At 34.6% G+C, this 17,745-nt stretch overlaps 2 protein-coding genes across 2 annotated transcripts; one reads left to right on the forward strand and one right to left on the reverse strand.

Annotated features, from left to right (window-relative positions):
- The first annotated feature begins 803 nt into the window (after window positions 1-803).
- LOC123907383 (oxysterol-binding protein-related protein 1D) lies at window positions 804-7,887 on the forward strand. Its single transcript, XM_045957619.1, has 8 exons — window positions 804-1,855; window positions 2,629-2,985; window positions 3,720-3,807; window positions 4,136-4,605; window positions 5,870-6,025; window positions 6,209-6,517; window positions 6,999-7,343; window positions 7,509-7,887. The coding sequence occupies exons 1-8, from the start codon at window positions 1,322-1,324 to the stop codon at window positions 7,689-7,691; spliced, it is 2,442 nt and encodes an 813-aa protein (XP_045813575.1). The 5' UTR covers window positions 804-1,321; the 3' UTR covers window positions 7,692-7,887.
- Window positions 7,888-10,552: 2,665 nt separating this feature from the next.
- Window positions 10,553-17,036, reverse strand: LOC123903721 (protein SDA1 homolog). Its single transcript, XM_045953301.1, has 15 exons — window positions 16,510-17,036; window positions 16,241-16,417; window positions 15,693-15,817; window positions 15,463-15,598; window positions 13,725-13,874; window positions 13,572-13,625; window positions 13,342-13,437; window positions 13,197-13,256; window positions 12,971-13,045; window positions 12,825-12,878; window positions 12,417-12,518; window positions 11,675-12,310; window positions 11,476-11,592; window positions 11,256-11,363; window positions 10,553-10,908 (listed from the first exon to the last, which is right to left on the reverse strand). Exons 1-15 carry the CDS (start codon window positions 16,915-16,917, stop codon window positions 10,756-10,758), a joined length of 2,451 nt encoding a protein of 816 aa, XP_045809257.1. The 5' UTR covers window positions 16,918-17,036; the 3' UTR covers window positions 10,553-10,755.
- Window positions 17,037-17,745: the final 709 nt, after the last annotated feature.

The raw sequence follows: 17,745 nt of genomic DNA on the forward strand, positions 1-17,745 counted from the left end.
GAGTTAATTTTTTATTTTTTTTATAAAACTAAATGAGTTAAATTTAAGCTATATATAGTTCGATTTATTTGATTTCTCAATTATATATATATAATATTAAGAAAATATTTTTAAATTTATATATATTTTTATACATACATAATTACATATATATAGACAAACACACACATTTATATAATATAATTGATTTTCTACATTTAGATATTTTTTTTAAAAAAAAAACCAAGACAAATACTTAACAACAATAAGATAAAAATGAGTCACATTGTAACAAAAAAAAAATCACATTAATATTGATACACAACGCCATGTACAATGCTGTAATTTTTAAGGATTTCAAAAATAAATAATCTCACATCATAATATAAAAAATGAAGGATAAGATTATCTATATCTATAATACGAAGAAAACCATAATAAGATTTGGAGGTTGAATCCTAATATTAAATATTACGCACAATATCTTTATTTAGTTTTTCATTAAAAATTGGTATGAGTTCCAATTTGTTTATGAATCTTTTATTTTAGAATTATGTGATTTGATCTAAGGAGGTAAACCTTCAAATGAAGTCGAGTTCGAGCCAAAAAAAAAATCCATATTGACATGTTGAGCTTCCAGGTAAAAATAAATTGAACCTAACCAACCGAATTAAACTGTTCGTGACTTTTAAATGAGCCAAATTGAACTGAAGACAAAGCTTATATCGAACTCAAACTGAGTTTTAAACCGAACTAGTAATTCTTATCGAGTCGAGTCCAACTGAGCCAGACTCATTTCCAAGTTCCAACTCTATCACTGCCCTGCGCACGTTAGCTGTCCCCTTCCAATCATGTCCTCTCTCCTTTCTCCACTCCCTTCTCACAATGAAACCAAAAAAAGTACTACTAACCAAAACTTTACTCCCTCTCAATTTTTTCATTTTCATTTTCACAATTTCACCATTAATTAAGTCATTAACTACTAATAATGCATTTATTGTAGTAGTAGCATTTAGCTTAGACTATAGAGAATGCTTAATGGAAGTAGAGAGAGAGAGAGAGAAACAGAGTGGCAGGCATGTACTGAGTGAGTGATGAGTAGTGCCTTAAATGGATGTATATAGACAGTGGTTCAGTTCTTTTATAGTCTGCCATAACAACTACAACAACTGTACAACATCACTTTCTTCTCTCATTATTATTACTATTAAAACGACACCGTTTCTTTTCCATTCATTTTCTCTATCTCTCTCTCTGCATCTCTTCTTAATTCCGAATCTGAACAACAAACTCCGATCAAATCTAACCGTCGACAATCGGAGATCTCTCCGATGAGTAAACAATGAATCCTCTATGCTGCATTGCTCCGGTTTCGATCGATCGAGATCGAGGCAACTCAGTAGTGTCCAAATCGAATACTCAGTGTCAGTTAGGGTTAGATTCGTCGATTAAAACGGTTAACTCTGCTTCCAAATCCAGTTTTTCAACTCATGACTCGTCGGTTACAGGTGATTCGGTTAAATCATCTTTTGCTGGTGGTTTGAATCATGAAGATGATGATGATGATGTTGTTGTTTACGAGGCTAAAGATTGTAAGGTGTTAAATGGCGGTGTTGCTGGTAGTGTGGCTGGGATATTGTATAAATGGGTGAATTATGGTAAAGGTTGGAGGTCTAGGTGGTTTGTTTTGGAAGATGGTGTGCTTTCTTATTATAAGATTCATGGACCTGATAAGATCTTGACGAGTCCTGCTAAGGATAGGAGTGTTAGAGTCATCGGAGATGAGTCGTCGAAGTTTGTGAAAAAGTCGAATTGGAATCGAAGTGGTAATGGAGCTACTAAGCAATGCAAGCCTTTTGGTGAGATACATTTGAAGGTTTGTTCTTGTAAATCTTAGATGCTGATTTTGATACATAGTAGTGTTTAATTTTTTGCTGCATTTTCTACTACTAGAATCTTATTATTTGTAATCATAAGGTCTGCAAATTTTTTGTTTTGAATAGTATTGTAATGAGGAATTTTGCTTCAACTTTATACAGTATAAGTTTAAAATCAGTAGCTTTAGTGCATGGTTTTGAGTGTTGGATCAAATTATTATCCAAACACGCTGAGTCAAACATATCTCATATGTATGAAATGCAATGGGTGATGGGATGTGAGGTAAGAGAACGAAGACATTTATCGTTGTATGCTAAATAACGCGGGGTGTTAGATGAAAAATCTCTAAACTGACCCGCATACACCACTTTTGCTGTTGTATTTGCTTGCAAACATGAACAATGCGTCTACTTTGAAATATGTACTCTCTATGTGGTTGGATGAACATTTATTTTACTTGTTTATCAATATTATTGATGTTTGTGTTAATTGAACAATTGGTTAAAAGCTAAAAGCTTTCATGATATCTGCGTTTGGCACTTGGGTAGTTGAAATATTGGGTCTTCCGTGTCTTTTACCAACTGTTGCTGAAACCGCATCTGCAGAAATAGCTATGACCTATGAGGGTTTTGATTATATCCATACACTTGTATTGCATTGCATTGTGGATGAAATCTACGATGGGTGTGCTTTTCTCTTTTGTTTTTCGATGTAAACTTTCCTTGCTTGTCAATTCCTGTGAGTGCCAAATTTAATTATGTTTGGTTACAGGTTTCTTCAGTTCGCTTCAGCAAGTCTGATGACAAGCGGCTTTCCGTATTTACTGGGACAAGAACTCTTCACTTGAGGTGTGTGTCTAGAGAAGATAGGGCCATGTGGATTGAAGCCCTGCAGTCTGCAAAAGATCTTTTTCCCAGAGCTCTAACAAGCAGCGATCTTGCAACTCCAGAAGATATCGTAGTTTCGACAGAGAAGCTGCGATCAAGATTATCACAGGAAGGCATAAATGAAGAAATCATTAATGACTGTGAGTCTATCATGCTATCTGAAGTCTCATATCTTCAAGGCAAGTTGAAGTTTCTTCAGCAGAAACATGTTATGTTGTTGGACACCTTAAAACAACTGGAGGTATTTATTTTTGCTTTCTAAACACAACTTGGAACATTATATTCTGATTCATAATCTGCATTTGGATGGTTATAACATGATATTAGTTTTCTGACCTGGATGCAGAATAAGTTTTTTTGTGTGTTTGGTTTTTAATTTTGCCTAGCTCAGTAGCTCACCTTGTCTGGCTTAAGATTTCAAATATAACTGCTGGCATTAATAAACCTAATGTTAGAAGCATGGGATGCTTACACTTCTACACAACTTTCAATTCTACATAAGCATAGGATTAGAGTATATCATCGAAACCTCTCTAAATAGAAAAATATCTAATTAAGAGTATGTTGGCAAAGAAGGACTTGATTCAGGAGAAAATTTGAAGCGGGTCCTTTAAAAAGAGACAAATTTCTCGAGAGGGTCCCATTACCTATGTTTAGTGATAGAGGTGGTCTGTAGATTTTTCTTGCCTCGAGGTCAACCATTGTATTGATATTATTACTTAGTAAAGGAAAAAAAGAGCACCAAGTTACACTTTATAGTAATACAAATTAAACTATTTTTTCCCTTTAGCATTGTGGCACTTTGATTTGTGGCAATTACTGAATCAGTAAATACTGTTGAGATGCTAATTGTTTTTTATGGAATTTATTCAATTTACATCCCATTATGACCCTGTATATGCTGTCGGTGCCTTGTTAAATGGTGAAATTCTTATTAGCCAAGATTTTGATTTTCTCTTAAAAAAAATTATGCAGACGGAGAAAATAGAGTTGGAAACTACTGTAGTAGATGAAACAAAGGAACGTGAGTCATATTGCGGACAAGCGAATAGAAGGTTTAGTGGTGAGTGTGGTGTTAATATTCTCTTACGCGTCTTTTGCCTTTAACTATCATTAAAATCTATACATGCGTAGAAGTCAATATGAAGTATGAACACCATTTTAAACAGTTGTGTTTATTCTGGTCATGTATTATAAATTCAATAATTTTCAATATTTATGCCAGTCTGAGATTGAAATATTGATATTATAAAAGTTTTTTTTTCCCCCAAGTACCTATATGGTTGAGTTCTGGGTAGTTGTAGCTTCCACGAAACTACCAACTGATTGTTTTAAAGTTTCTATGTTGGCGGCAATCATCTTACTCCTTGATTTGACCACTCATGTATCAGATTTCTATTCTGTTATGTCGGAAGGCAGTGCTACAGACTCGGTAGTCGATAATGAAAGTCAAGATGGAGCAGATGCTGAAACAGATGATGAAGATGGAACATATTTTGATACAAACGAGACTTTATATTCAGATGCCTTAAGAAGTGCTTCCTATCGAAGTAGAGAAGGTACAGGCAATGCCAGTATATATGATAGAGATTTTAATCTCCATGATGGTTTGCATGGGTTTGAGATGGCGATCAAAGATATAAGCTATCCTTATGTCAAAAGAAGGGATAATTTACCAGAACCAAAAGAGAAAGACAAACCTGTTGGCTTGTGGTCAATTATTAAAGACAATATCGGGAAGGATCTTTCTGGAGTTTGTCTCCCTGTTTATTTTAATGAACCACTCTCTTCATTGCAAAAGTGTTTTGAAGACCTGGAGTACTCAAACCTAGTTGACAGAGCATTGGAATGGGGAAAGCAGGTCAGGTCCTCAGCTGTGCTTTCTTTTGTCACAAAGCAGTTTTAAAAGCATGATCTCCTAGGTTGTCAAGGTAGATAATATGTTTGGTTAAATCAAAGGCAATCACTGCTTATAAAAATTTCATATAACATGATAGTTTCCACTTGTTCAACATGTAAAGTGTTGTTCTTCATGATTCGTCCATCTTGTATTTAGGCCCATAAAATCTGTGCTATATTTTACCAAATTATTCTCCCAATATATTTTCCACTAAAAATTGTGAATTTGTCACGAAATTTCAACCACGGGAATGAAAGTGATGTGATTGAATGTAATGTTCATGTTTTTTTCAATATTAATGTCAGTCTGGAAGTTAAAGTAACAGTTTGACGAATTTCATCCATGGACTAAAATATACTTCCTCTGTCCCACAATGAGTGACGCATTTGCAAAAGGAATTTGTGTCAAAATAAAATTCACTCTGTAGGACAGAGAGTACATTTTACTATGTATTTCTTGTTTTTTTTTTACTGCTCTGAAAGCTTTGTGTAGTTTTGAGTTCTTATAAGATAAATGTCAGTGGTTGTAGATTTAAAATTGTTCTCAGCTGCTCTAAGACAATTGGAACATTAGGGACTAATGGGTTTGGTTTAAGGTTTTCCTGACATGACGGGGGATTTCTGGACAAATTTAAACTAAAAACATAAGGATATGATACGGTGTTTCAAATATTACAACTAGGCTCTCTAGTCATAGTCATAGTCATAGATAAGCTACTAGTATATTACGTTGGGTAAATAGTTCCCCAGGGCCAGGATATTTCATTAATAGGAAAATGAGGCAAGCATATATCAGGCAGGCTTGTAATTGCTGTTGGACTTACTAGTATTTGATGGAAAATAAAATCACTTCAATTAGTTGCATATTGCTTTAACGAGTACTGTAAAAGTCATAACTTGACAGTTGACACCGACACCAACACCATGTTCAACATTGATCTTTTAAAGGCTTGAGTAGACATTGTTCTATTCTAGATAGGCTCTCATACTGATTTTCATAGGATTGCGGGTCCTTAAAAAGTATTCTTTGCTAGGGCCATTACAATTTAGTTTGATGTCAAATGTAGTATCATTTGAGATTCTATATTCGTTGAAAGTTGAGGAAGGAAAATATTCATCTGTCAAGTGCATTTTTTTTTTAAAAAGTGCATGCTTGATATTTTTCATGTTTATATGTTGAACTTGTTTGAAAATTATGACTTTAATCAAGGTTTTGCATGGTGCAGGGGAATGAATTGATGAGAATTCTAAATATTGCAGCATTTGCTGTGTCTGGCTATGCGTCCACTGAAGGTCGACAGTGTAAACCTTTCAATCCTCTGCTTGGGGAGACTTACGAAGCTGACTATCCAGATAAAGGAGTTAAATTTTTTTCGGAAAAGGTAACCCAATTTTTCTTCAACTTAGATTTATGGAATGAGCCAAATTTATATGAAGACATAGCAATAAGACTAGTTAGTCATAAATGTATTGTTTCATTATTGCCTATCCATTGATCACAAAAATAGCTGTACTTTTTGTCTATCTATTGCTGCTAATATCATCTAACAAGAAGCTGGCTGCAGGTTAGTCATCATCCAATGGTTGTTGCTTGTCACTGTGAGGGAAGAGGATGGAAGTTCTGGGCAGACTCCAATTTGAAAGGAAAGTTCTGGGGGCGTTCTATTCAGTTAGATCCTGTGGGTGTTCTCACCCTACAGTTTGAAGATGGTGAAACATTTCAGTGGAGCAAGGTCACTACTTCCATATACAATATTATACTGGGTAAAATTTATTGTGACCACTATGGTACTATGCACATCAAGGGGAGCGGAAACTACTCTTGCAAACTGAAGTTCAAAGAGCAATCTATCATAGACCGAAATCCACATCAGGTAGAATTGTGTATGCAACTTGGACATAGTATGCAACCTGGACATAGAGACTGCAAGTTCCCTTTGATTATAAATAAACTTTATTTTGATTAAATACATTGTGCTTTCCTCTTTATATTATCTTTGTCAAAACATGTTTTCTTCTCTCCTACTTTATCTCCCAACTAAAGCTTACTATCGATGTTCTATTATGAAGTGGCAAATAAAGCAGTGCCACGTAAGCTCCGTTATAACACAACACTAAGTGTGAAAGCAAACTGCAGCTGTTGTAATTATCAATGAAAATGAAATCTAAAAAATTTCCATTTCCATTGCTAGAATTTGTATTCCTTTTATAATTTAGGGTTAGATTTTAAGGCTACTTACAGTTGATATTATGGAAGTTTATAGCACCATGATTTATATTTCTGTTATTTTATTGTATTAGTTTAAACTAGTTTTGCCTCATGTCATTTTGTTGTTCTGGGTTTTGTAATTTCAGGTCCATGGGTTTGTTCAAGACAACAGAACTGGAGAGAAGGTAGCAATGTTAATTGGGAAGTGGGACGAAGCAATGTATTATGTACTTGGGGATCCAACTACAAAGCCCAAAGGTTATGATCCCATGACAGAAGCTGCATTATTGTGGGAAAAGGACAACTATGTCCCCAAGACGAGATACAACCTCTCTCCCTTTGCAATTTCCTTGAATGAAATAGTGCCCGGTTTATTGGTGAAGTTGCCTCCGACTGACTCAAGGTTGAGACCAGATCAAAGACATCTGGAAAATGGGGAGTATGAATATGCAAATGCAGAGAAACTAAGGCTTGAACAATTGCAGAGACAGGTAATTCACTTACACCTCAGCTTTTTGTCCTTCAAATCTAGTGTTTGGACATGCTATCAAGTTTTTTCTAACACCTAACGGCTAATCTTTATGCTATTTTCTGCATTACGTTTTTCTTCATTGAAAATTTGTGTAACTTATGATTGATTCATATTCACAATTCAGGCAAGAAAGATGCAAGAAAGAGGATGGCAGCCCAGATGGTTTAAGAAGGATGAAGATGGTTCTTACCGATACATGGGTGGCTATTGGGAGGCAAGAGAAAAGAACAATTGGGATGGAATCCCTGATATATTTGGACAAGGTTGTGATTTGCCTTCATGTTCTGAAGAGAATGTATCCTACTGAACACTGATTTTCCTTTATGGCCCTTATGTTTCTGCTATATATCAATTTGGGATGTAGGTTGTAAGTTATATATAAAATATTTCTTCCAGATCGTGTTCCTGTCATAAAAATTTCTTCTGGCTGCATATTTTGGGCAATTTGATCACGAATCTTTGCATTTTGGGAGAAAGAATTGAAATCAGTCTGTTATTTACAATTTGTTCATACTAATGTTTCCATTAAAAATGCACCTCTCCGGTTACATCTTTCGTTTTCCGGAACTAGATTGTATTTTTTGGGTGATAAAATCATGAAATAGATTTTATTGTTAACGATGTAGAGAAAGTTTACTATTTTCTTAATAACTTTTTATAGATTTCATTGGGATATAAAAAAGTTCAATCAAGTGTAAAAAGTTTTACATTTTTTCTTTTTGATAAAAAAAAGTTTTATATTATCAACACATAAAGTTTCAGAAGTATTAGTTACAATAATAGTACACGATCCTATACAAAAATCTTACATAACTATTTGTCAAATATTTAACTGTGCACGATCCTATCCTACGGATTACTATGCTCTGTAAAAATTTGCAAATGTACCTTTTTATTCAAATATTGTTTGGTTTTGGTAAAAAACATATATTGATTTATGTTTGAATAGTACTGTAGTTATTTTCCAAATGCATATTTGATAATATAATATTTTTTTTAACGATTTTAGTATTTGATTTTGAATGATTATTTACAAGAAATTGAATGTTTATTGGCTAGAATCATAGTTAGATCAGAGTGTTTGTTCGTTTGGGGTGAGTCTTGTTAGGGAATTTAATTTAGCTTTGTTAAATAAATCGTGTTGGACACCTAGATTGGAAATATGGTGTGGAGGGAGAAGATTTCTTTTTGAAGAGATCCTTGGTTGGATGGAAGGTCTTTAGGGGATCGTTTCAATAGGTTGTTTAGTTTGGTGGATGATCTGAATGTGTCAGTGGAAGAGATGTGTAGGGGGGGGGGGGGGGGGGGGTCGAGGGAGGTGGTGGTTGGAGGTGGCAGAGAGGGTTGTGTGAGAGGAGGAGAAAGTTTGTGGTTGTTGCTCCTTGTTGGATAATGTTACTTTGTAGGTTAATGTGAAGGATCAATGGTCTTGGAGGCTTTGGATATGATGATGATGATTCAGTTAAAGGAGCTTATTCTTTTCTACTGGAAAGACCTTGAAGGTGACCAATTATGGATTCTTGATTTTCTTTGGAACAATTCGGTGCCTGCAACAATCATCTTTTTTACAGAAGAAACAATGAATCAAATTAAGATTCATACTTGGCGGTGGCTTAAAGTCAAGGTTAAAAGATTTTTCTATTTTTTCTTTGGTAGCACAATTCTTTACAGTGCCTTGGGATCAAATTTTCTTATCTTGTTCTTGTGGCTTTTAGCCAAATCTGTTGCTCTCTTTGTCATACACACCTTGTTTTAATCTAATATTATTTTAGCCATTCCAAAAAAAAGGTAAATAGGGTTTTATCCCCTGCAAAATAGGCCAGTTTTGCGTTACCCCCTGTAATTTTTTTTTTTGTGATTACCCCATGTAAAATGAAGATTCCATCATTTACCCCCCTCAGTCGATAACATGGATGCTGACTGGACAAAAATGATGACGTGGCACGTACAAGTGGAATTAATTTATTTTATATTTATTTTTTTACTGTCAATTCATTAATGAATGTATAATTATTATTTTTTTAATTAAAAAAAAACTGAAAAAAAAAAGAAAAAAACGATAGTAATTGGATTTGAAGGTTCATCTTCTTCAATAGTTGTGATTATACAAGATAAATAATTTAGGGTTGTTAATAAGATGTGAAATTTGAGAGAAATTTGGGTAAGAAGATTTTGTTGATTGTGTGGGATTTGATTTGTGATTACACCTAGAAGAAGAACAAGAATGTTTATAAATAAATTCCATTAACAATTTTTTTAAATTTCTTTTTCTTTTTGAAAAATTAATAATTATATTAAGTTATTTATCTACGTGGCACAAAAACTTTAATAAAAAATGAATGAAAAGCCACACATGCATCCCACGTCATCAATTTTGTCCAGTCAACATCCATGTTGTCGACTGAGGGAGGTAAATGATGGAATCTTCATTTTACAGAGGGTAATCACAAAAAAATTTTTTGCAGGAGGTAACGCAAAACTGACCTATTTTGCAGGGGATAAAACCCTATTTACCCCAAAAAAAATTAGTACTTGTTTAGATATGCATTTGGACGCCAAATCTCACATCTACTGTGAATTTCCTAAAGCTACAAATTGTTGCTTGAGCCTGCATTTGCTTTGCTTTCCCCTTAAAAAACAAAGACACGCTTAATGTCTCTCGGTTCTACTGTTTCTTGTTTTTTTCCCTCGATCTTTTCATTTTTTGTTTTTGTTTTCACTACCAGTTGAATTTGGTTCAGAAGTCAATTCTGTCATCAAGTGATTCCAGTCTCCTCCCTTATCTTTTCATTTTCTTATTCGTTAGTTACCCAAAAATATTTGTTAAATGCATCTAGAACTATTTTTATGTTTGTAACAATTAAATCTTTTAAATTTTTTAGGTAACAAACAAGTTCTTTAAGTTTTTTAGCTAACAAATCAATCCTTTAAATTTCTAACTTGTTACACCATTGTCCTTTTGAGTTTTAATGGTTTTTTTTTTTTCATTTTGATTTCTGATTCCCCAATTGTATTGAATTTATACACATTTCATACCGTTAAGTCTTACAGTTCACGAAATTCATCCAAATTGTGTTGCCATTAATTAAATTGAAAGTTTTCAAACAGTATATATAGTACCGAGGGAAGGCAGTTTATGCCGAAAAACTAGGGAAAAATTCCTTCCTCTGGAATGCAGAATCAAAATTCAATCTTAAGGAATTTTTATAAATATTACACCATAAATTAATATAACAAAAATCAAGTAGCATCTTGTTGATTGGAGTTGACTTACTATAAAAAAGAGGTCCGGAAAAAACAGTCTTAAGGGTTAATTTTAAGAATAAAAAAGAATCAACTTATGATGCAACCCCACCACATATATTTGTTGATTACTGTTTCCATGCTTTCTTCCCGCGTTGTTGTTTACCAGATCGCCGATCTTTTTTCCTTTTGGCTATCCGAGTTCTTGCCATCTTTTTCCTCTTTGCAACTATCGGCATAATTTTCTTGTGTTCCTTCTGTTTGTTACTTAGACCACCCGTCTGTTCAATAGAAAAAAAATACACATCCATTGGATTTGAGTGCGCAATCATGCAGCAAGAATAACCTACATACGTTCTACTTGATAACAAGACTCTTCATTGAAATTTAACAAGAATAGTGTGGTTCTGTTTGTCAATTTTGATTTTTGTCTTGCATATATATATGGACAAGAACTGTATTGCCACAATATTATATTTGAAGAATAACTGGGTTGTCGAGAAATTCTAGATGTCCATGTTTGGGTAAACACACTTAAAACTCTGATAAAAAGTGTATAAGAACGACAATTAAAATTGCAGAGATTCAAATATTTTTTAAAATGAGCAAATAAGAGCAACTAACATACCTTTTTCTGTTTTACAGCAGCTCTGGCCTGGTACTTTCCTCTTTCCTCCCTCCCTGCTTTAACCATTTCCAGCCTCTCCTGCTTGTTAAGCTTTCTCTTTACATGAGCCTAGAAGATGCACACAAATAAGAAAATTTTATTGCCTCTGTTTTCTCTTTTTGACCCGGATTGCAGATAAAGATCATCTATATAACAATGTAAACAAGCCACGGCTACTTACTTCAAGCATGGAACCATCCACTCGCTTTAAACTTAGTTGATCAGAGCTTCGAATCTTATTTGTTGTTGACTTTACAAGCCCGTGCTGTGCTAATGCAGTTCTTGCCTCTTTTTTTGCCTATGAAATAAGCAAACAAATTCAACATGATAAAAGCTACAGAAGTTAGAAATTGAGTTTACTGAATAAGAAATTAACAAACCTTTAGTTCCTTGATCCTCTGGAAGTCTTCGGTAGAAAGAAATCCATCTTCATTTTCTGGTAGGGCATCCTCCGTTGTTGTCCCTGCCAATTTCTTCAAAGCCCGGAGACTTGTATCAGCAGCTGTAAGTTGATCATTGAAATCGCTAAACTTCCTCTTTTTTGCCGAGCCTTTTAATGTAGTTTTTGTCTCCACACTTCCATCATGACTATAAGTATCGAGATCATCATCTCCATCTCCTCCATCTTCCGAAATCTCACCATCCTCATCCTCAGCCTCTTCACTATCTTCTAGATCATCCTCCTCGTCTTCAACATCTTCACTGTTTTCAAAATCAGAACATCCATCGTTTTCATCATCTGATACAACATCATGATCATTGACTTCATCATCATCATCATCACTGCCTAGCTGGTTCTCATCATCAGAATTTAAACTTTCCTGGTCATTGTCTGAGCCACTGCATACAGAATCATCAGAATTTAAACCTTCCTGCTCAACATCATCGTCAATAGTCTGCAACAACTCAGCATCAGGAACGTCAGACGCAACATTGACTTCTCCATAGGCCTTTGGTCTTGCCGTAGGGTTAGTAGGTCGCCCTCGGTCCTTTTTAATTAGCAGTGAAGGGCAAATCTGCAAACAAACAACATTAATCAGATCTGGAAGATAGGAATGAGTGCTACTGTGCTTTATAACACATGCACGCACTCCCGCACAAAGGAGTGAAGGTAGTAACTACCTCTCGGAATAATGCAATCAGAGATCGAGCGGCTATGGATACTCCCTTCTCATGTGACTTCTTATATAGAGCAAGGTCTTGTAGTAGGTCTTCATTCATCAACTACAGTCCACAATCAAAAGATCAACTTATAGGACAAAGGAAAGAGCTTAGGAAGCTAACAAAAACACAGGATATAAATTTTAAGCAAGGGAGTTATCCCATTCGAAGGACCATGACACAAGCCTACTAAACAGGGTACTCATGGATGATCTACTACCAAAGGAAAGCATGTAGGAAGACATTTAGTCAGATTAGTTCAATCCTACTAGTTTAAACCAACCCTTGTTGGATGCGCAAGATATATTTTGTCAGAACATAAATCAGCAAAATGCATGTGTCCAAGGACCAGGAAATTGGAGTAGTTACCAGAGGCATACGCAGGCATATCTCCCTGACAGCATTTATTCCAACAGTGATAGCCTAAATATATCAACAAATCATAGGTGAGTGCCCCTATCAGAATAAAAAATCCATAGCACTATATCAAATAATAAGCATATTCAAATAAAAACCTCTGGACGTGAGCGGTCGTGTACAAATTGATTGACAATTTGTTTGAATAAGGGCTCAACTGCATCAGGAGGAACCTACATCCAAAAATAACACCTTGAATGAAATAGGAAACAAAGAAAAACAAAAGCAGAATACTTCAAAATTACTTAAGAATCAAAATCTGAAAGATAAAGCTACTAATTATAAAAAATAAAACTGGTCGAGAGAAACCACAATATACTGTACCATATCATGACAAGCCTGAACCGCTGCTGCAAGCAAATTTGTAACATCTCGTTGATGGGGCTGATTGCAAAAAGCATATGTTACAATTGTCACACTTCAGTTATTTATAGAATACCAAAGTTTGTCAAATTTAACTATATGATACCTGGATATATTTCTGAAGATAAGGGTAAAAGTTTAACAAAATTAACTGGTGAAGCCCAACTGTCCGAGCAATCACTTTCAACATCATCATCTTGACCTAAAATTTAAGAGTATTGTACAAATCAGTAAAGATGTGATCTTCAATAATCATGGGAAAATTTGACAAGGAATTAGAAGTCTTCATTTACAACAATATAGGCAAGCTGGTTTGGTATTAATTAGAATGTGTACCTCGAATCTTTCATTACATTTCTGCAGACGTGCGAACAGCTTCTCAACAAAACCCTGCAGATCACATGAAATGAAGATGTTGATTTAATAGAGCAAAATGCTAACATATCTATGATGATGATGATGATGATGATGATACAAAAATTTACAAACCTGGGGATCTATCAGATTGTTCAGTGGTGAATAATAGATGTTATTGTTCCTTTCAGAAGATATCCGCTGTTTCTTTTTCATGTTGCGCACTATGCGGTCTAATTTGTTTTTCTTTTTCTTCTTGCTAGCTAATGTACCTTGGTGTTTTGCCTAAAATTTCATAAGAATGATCCATGATTAGTGATCACCAAGTGTAATTTGCAAAATTCATCAACAAACTAAAACATGTTGCAATGATCCTACCATCCTTATATCCCATGAATGAGTGCGAGTACAAAAGGTACTTGAAGCTAAATTTGGATGGAGAAGCAGGGAGTAGTAATTCAGACAAGTTTTCAAAAACAGTCTGCATCCACAATTATGGCCACAATATTAATTTTTTTCCTGACTACCGCAATTTGTGTCGGCTGTATTTGACTGCAAATTTATGGAATACCAAGAATTGCGATGAAACCACAAATTAAAGACCTTGGGTGGAGTGGTAAAATGATCTAAATCTGTTGTATGGGAGTTTTATTAGAAAAGGGTGAGATGTTAAAGAGGGAAACCTAAACTACTGAATAACAATTTGTTAAGAGTCCCACGTCGGTTGAGATATGGCCTGTCTAAGTATTTATATACTAGAGGCAATCCTCACCTTACAAGCCGGTTTTGTAAGGATGAGTTAGGCCCAATATCCATTTCTAAGATGGTATCAGAGCCTCTCCCCGATCCGTTGGGCCACCTGTTATCAGGTTTCCGCTATCGGGCCACCTACCGTTTATATCCATGCACCAAGCTCAATAGTGCTGGGCGTGAGGGGGTGTGTTAAGAGTCCCACATCGGTTGAGATATGGCCTGACTAAGTGTTTATATACTAGAGGCAATCCTCACCTTACAAGCCGGTTTTGTAAGGATGAGTTAGGCCCAATATCCATTTCTAAGACAATCAAACCTAAATCTGTTGTTTGTAACGCGTTCTTTCTAAATGCTAATTTACAAAGTTTGTTTCCTTTCTCGTTCTACATCTAATCATTGTGAACAAGAGTTTGTCCTCTCTGTATTACTTTCCCACCTGACATGCATAAGTGAAAATTGAACAACTCATGTGAATAGTGTTGTTAAATAGCAGCTATATGGGTGCTACAGCGTAGCGGAATTTAAACAAATCACTGTCTATATGGGCACTATTTTGCAGTGGAATTTGAAGAAACCACCATTTTTTCCAATTTGCAATTGACAAACCGAACAGATCTACAAAGCTCTAGAGCATATGATATAACTTCAGATGAAGATCATAATCTGTTTTTTTGTAAGGCATATTTTTCACAAATGAATTAGAGCTTTTAACTTATTTTAGACCATATGATACAGTCTTTGTTGTATTACTTATGAACTCACATAGTGGTTAGTGGTTACATTACAAGAGTGGTATTGGCAGCTAAACTTGTAATCGGCTTCAACTCAAAAAAAATCAAATAAACGAGTGGTATTATGTAATGAATCAATGAATTCTCTTCAAAACTCCATCACTATATTAACTACCTTTCCACTCCATATTCCAAACCACTCCATTATGGACCACCCAACCCCACCCTCTTCAAATATCCTATATACAAACTTGAACAATAAATGCCAATATCATTCATATCAACTTATATGTACCATTCTGTTTGAGTTTTTGGGAAAATTATATATGAAAGCTAACTTAGCTAATGATAAGAAAATATTAACAGTGTTTATTCCATTTCAATCTCACCTTATAAACTGTCTCCCTTCTAAGAATAACTTGCGGTGATTCAGTCGTGTCTTCGTCACTGCTTGAATCATCACTATCTTGGTAGTTTTCAATCTTCTCATAATCAAGCAGAAAGCATAATGATGATATCATGATTCTGAGAGAGACATAAAAAATTTAATATTTAGGCCCGGTATAAAATTAAAAAAAAAATCTCAACATTAAACCGAACAAAAAAAAAAAAAAAAAACCTTGACGATGGATGAAAGCAAGCAGTGCAAATTGCATTTGCCGTTCTCTCATCAAACCATATTTGTCTCTTGTGAAGGTCGCATAGAGTCACAAGCGCCCTCCTAGCCCGATCTTCATCCTCTTGCTATTCAAATTATACAAAGCCATTCACTAACTCAGAAATTTTTATTTGAACTATAACTCATTTCACATTTTATTTTAATCAAAAACTTTACAGCCATAAAATCAACAAAAAAAATCCTTAAAAACTAGGGCCCATTTGGATTAGCTTATTTTTGAGCTTATGAAAAATAGCTTATGCAAATAAATAAGCTTTTATGTTAATTCATAAGTTCTCGCTAGTTAAAATCGTATCTTCATAAGCTATTGTTTCATAAAATACATTAACAAACTTATAAATAATACATAAAAGCTTATTTATTTGTATAAGTTGTTTTGCATAAGCTAAAAAATAAACTAATCCAAACGGCCCCTAATCTAAACCAAACAAACACAAAACATAATCCTATAATATAACAAACCAAAGAATAGAAAAAAATTCAAAAACCTGTAGCATAACAAAAAGAATATTCTGAAGTGCACGGTTTTTTGCTTCATCCTTATGCTTCAAGTTCATACGCTTTATACTTTTAACAATATGCTTAAACGCCAATTCCCTCAACGGTTTATCACCTAGTGTTTGAAGCTCCATAAACAACGGAAGCATCTCTTTAATACTAACAATCTGCAAAATTCACATAAAAAAAATCAAATCAATCAACACGCTACACTACTTTCCAAAAAAATCCGAAACGAACAAACTTGAAAAACACAAACCCCTCGATTGATAAGCAAGATAAGCGATTTCGCTAGGTCATTTCTCAATCCAGAAGGAAGCGTTCGTGCAGCACGATGAAGCAATTCCGCAACTTTGTGAGGGAAATCAGTGAGATGTTGAGGGAAAAAGCTAGTAACGTGTGAGAGAAACATAGCTTTTTCAGCGAGATCTCTAGCGACGGTGGGATCGTTGCTGATGCCGGAGATTGAAGTGAAGTTCATATCAGCTTGTTGTTTGAAGAGTTCGAGTGATGAATCGAATTGGCTACGGATAAGGAGAAGTTCTGATTCGTAACCTTCAGGGTCGCATTTCATCTTTGATTGGAGTGCTGGGAGGCTTAGTCTCTCGGGGTTTCGGCCAGAGGGGAGAAGTGCCTCCGCCACTGGAACGCCGCCGCGAGAAGGCATGGTTGTGGAATTGAGGTTTGATTGTGTGCGAGCACAGTGTGGTGCTGTTTTTTCTGCCGGGAGAGTTTTCAGTGCTCTTAAACCTAACTGCTATGGGTTGGGCTTAAAAAATAAAGCCCAAAAACAAAAACGATTTTTTTTGGTAATTAAGACAAAAATACTAATAAATTTTTTTTTCTTTCCGCGCTCCTGGAAGTTCGTCCCGGAAATTTCAAAAACACTCTCCTCGCTACTTAAGTGGCAAACTCAGGGGCGGACAATCTGAAAAAGAAAAAAAAAAAAAAACAGTTCACATTCTCTAATGCGAACCTTATAAAATAGGGGGTGATACAAAAATATTAAATAACTATTTTTTTTCAATTTTTATTATTTACACATCGGTTACCGCAAGATTGCTGTTATAAATAATATTTAATATTTAAATTAAAGTATATTTTTTAAAAATCTTTTTTTTTTTAAAAAAAAGAAAAAACTATTAACAAATTCATCTATTCTTTTTGTTTTGTTACGATGGAGCAAAATAGGATCGAACTTAAGACCTCCTGCGTACTACCCAAACTTCTCACCACTAGACCAAACCTAACGGTCAGGACTTCAATCATGGACCTACTTGAACTACTCATCTCACCCAATGTATGAAGAAGACAATGAGATTATATTATTATTGTAAAAAAAATAAATTATACTATTATTATAATTTATTTTTTATATTTTTTGGTCAATCGCCTTACGATAAACTAAAATAAATTATAAATCATATAACCCATGGAATGAGTGTTGTAAAAAAAAAAACTATTTATTTAATTTTTTTATTTGAAAGTATTTATA

This window comes from Trifolium pratense, linkage group LG2, assembly GCF_020283565.1.
Source record: "Trifolium pratense cultivar HEN17-A07 linkage group LG2, ARS_RC_1.1, whole genome shotgun sequence".
NCBI lineage: Eukaryota > Viridiplantae > Streptophyta > Magnoliopsida > Fabales > Fabaceae > Trifolium > Trifolium pratense.

Coding starts and splice junctions, on each gene's coding strand:
- LOC123907383 (XM_045957619.1), top strand. CDS start 1,322: ATGAATCCTCTATGCTGCATTGCTCCGGTTTCGATCGATCGAGATCGA. Junction 1,856..2,628: donor TTGGTGAGATACATTTGAAG/GTTTGTTCTTGT, acceptor GTTTGGTTACAG/GTTTCTTCAGTTCGCTTCAG. Junction 3,808..4,135: donor AGCGAATAGAAGGTTTAGTG/GTGAGTGTGGTG, acceptor CTCATGTATCAG/ATTTCTATTCTGTTATGTCG.
- LOC123903721 (XM_045953301.1), bottom strand. CDS start 16,917: ATGCCTTCTCGCGGCGGCGTTCCAGTGGCGGAGGCACTTCTCCCCTCT. Junction 13,626..13,724: donor ACAATCTGATAGATCCCCAG/GTTTGTAAATTT, acceptor TGTGATCTGCAG/GGTTTTGTTGAGAAGCTGTT. Junction 12,879..12,970: donor ACGACCGCTCACGTCCAGAG/GTTTTTATTTGA, acceptor TGATATATTTAG/GCTATCACTGTTGGAATAAA.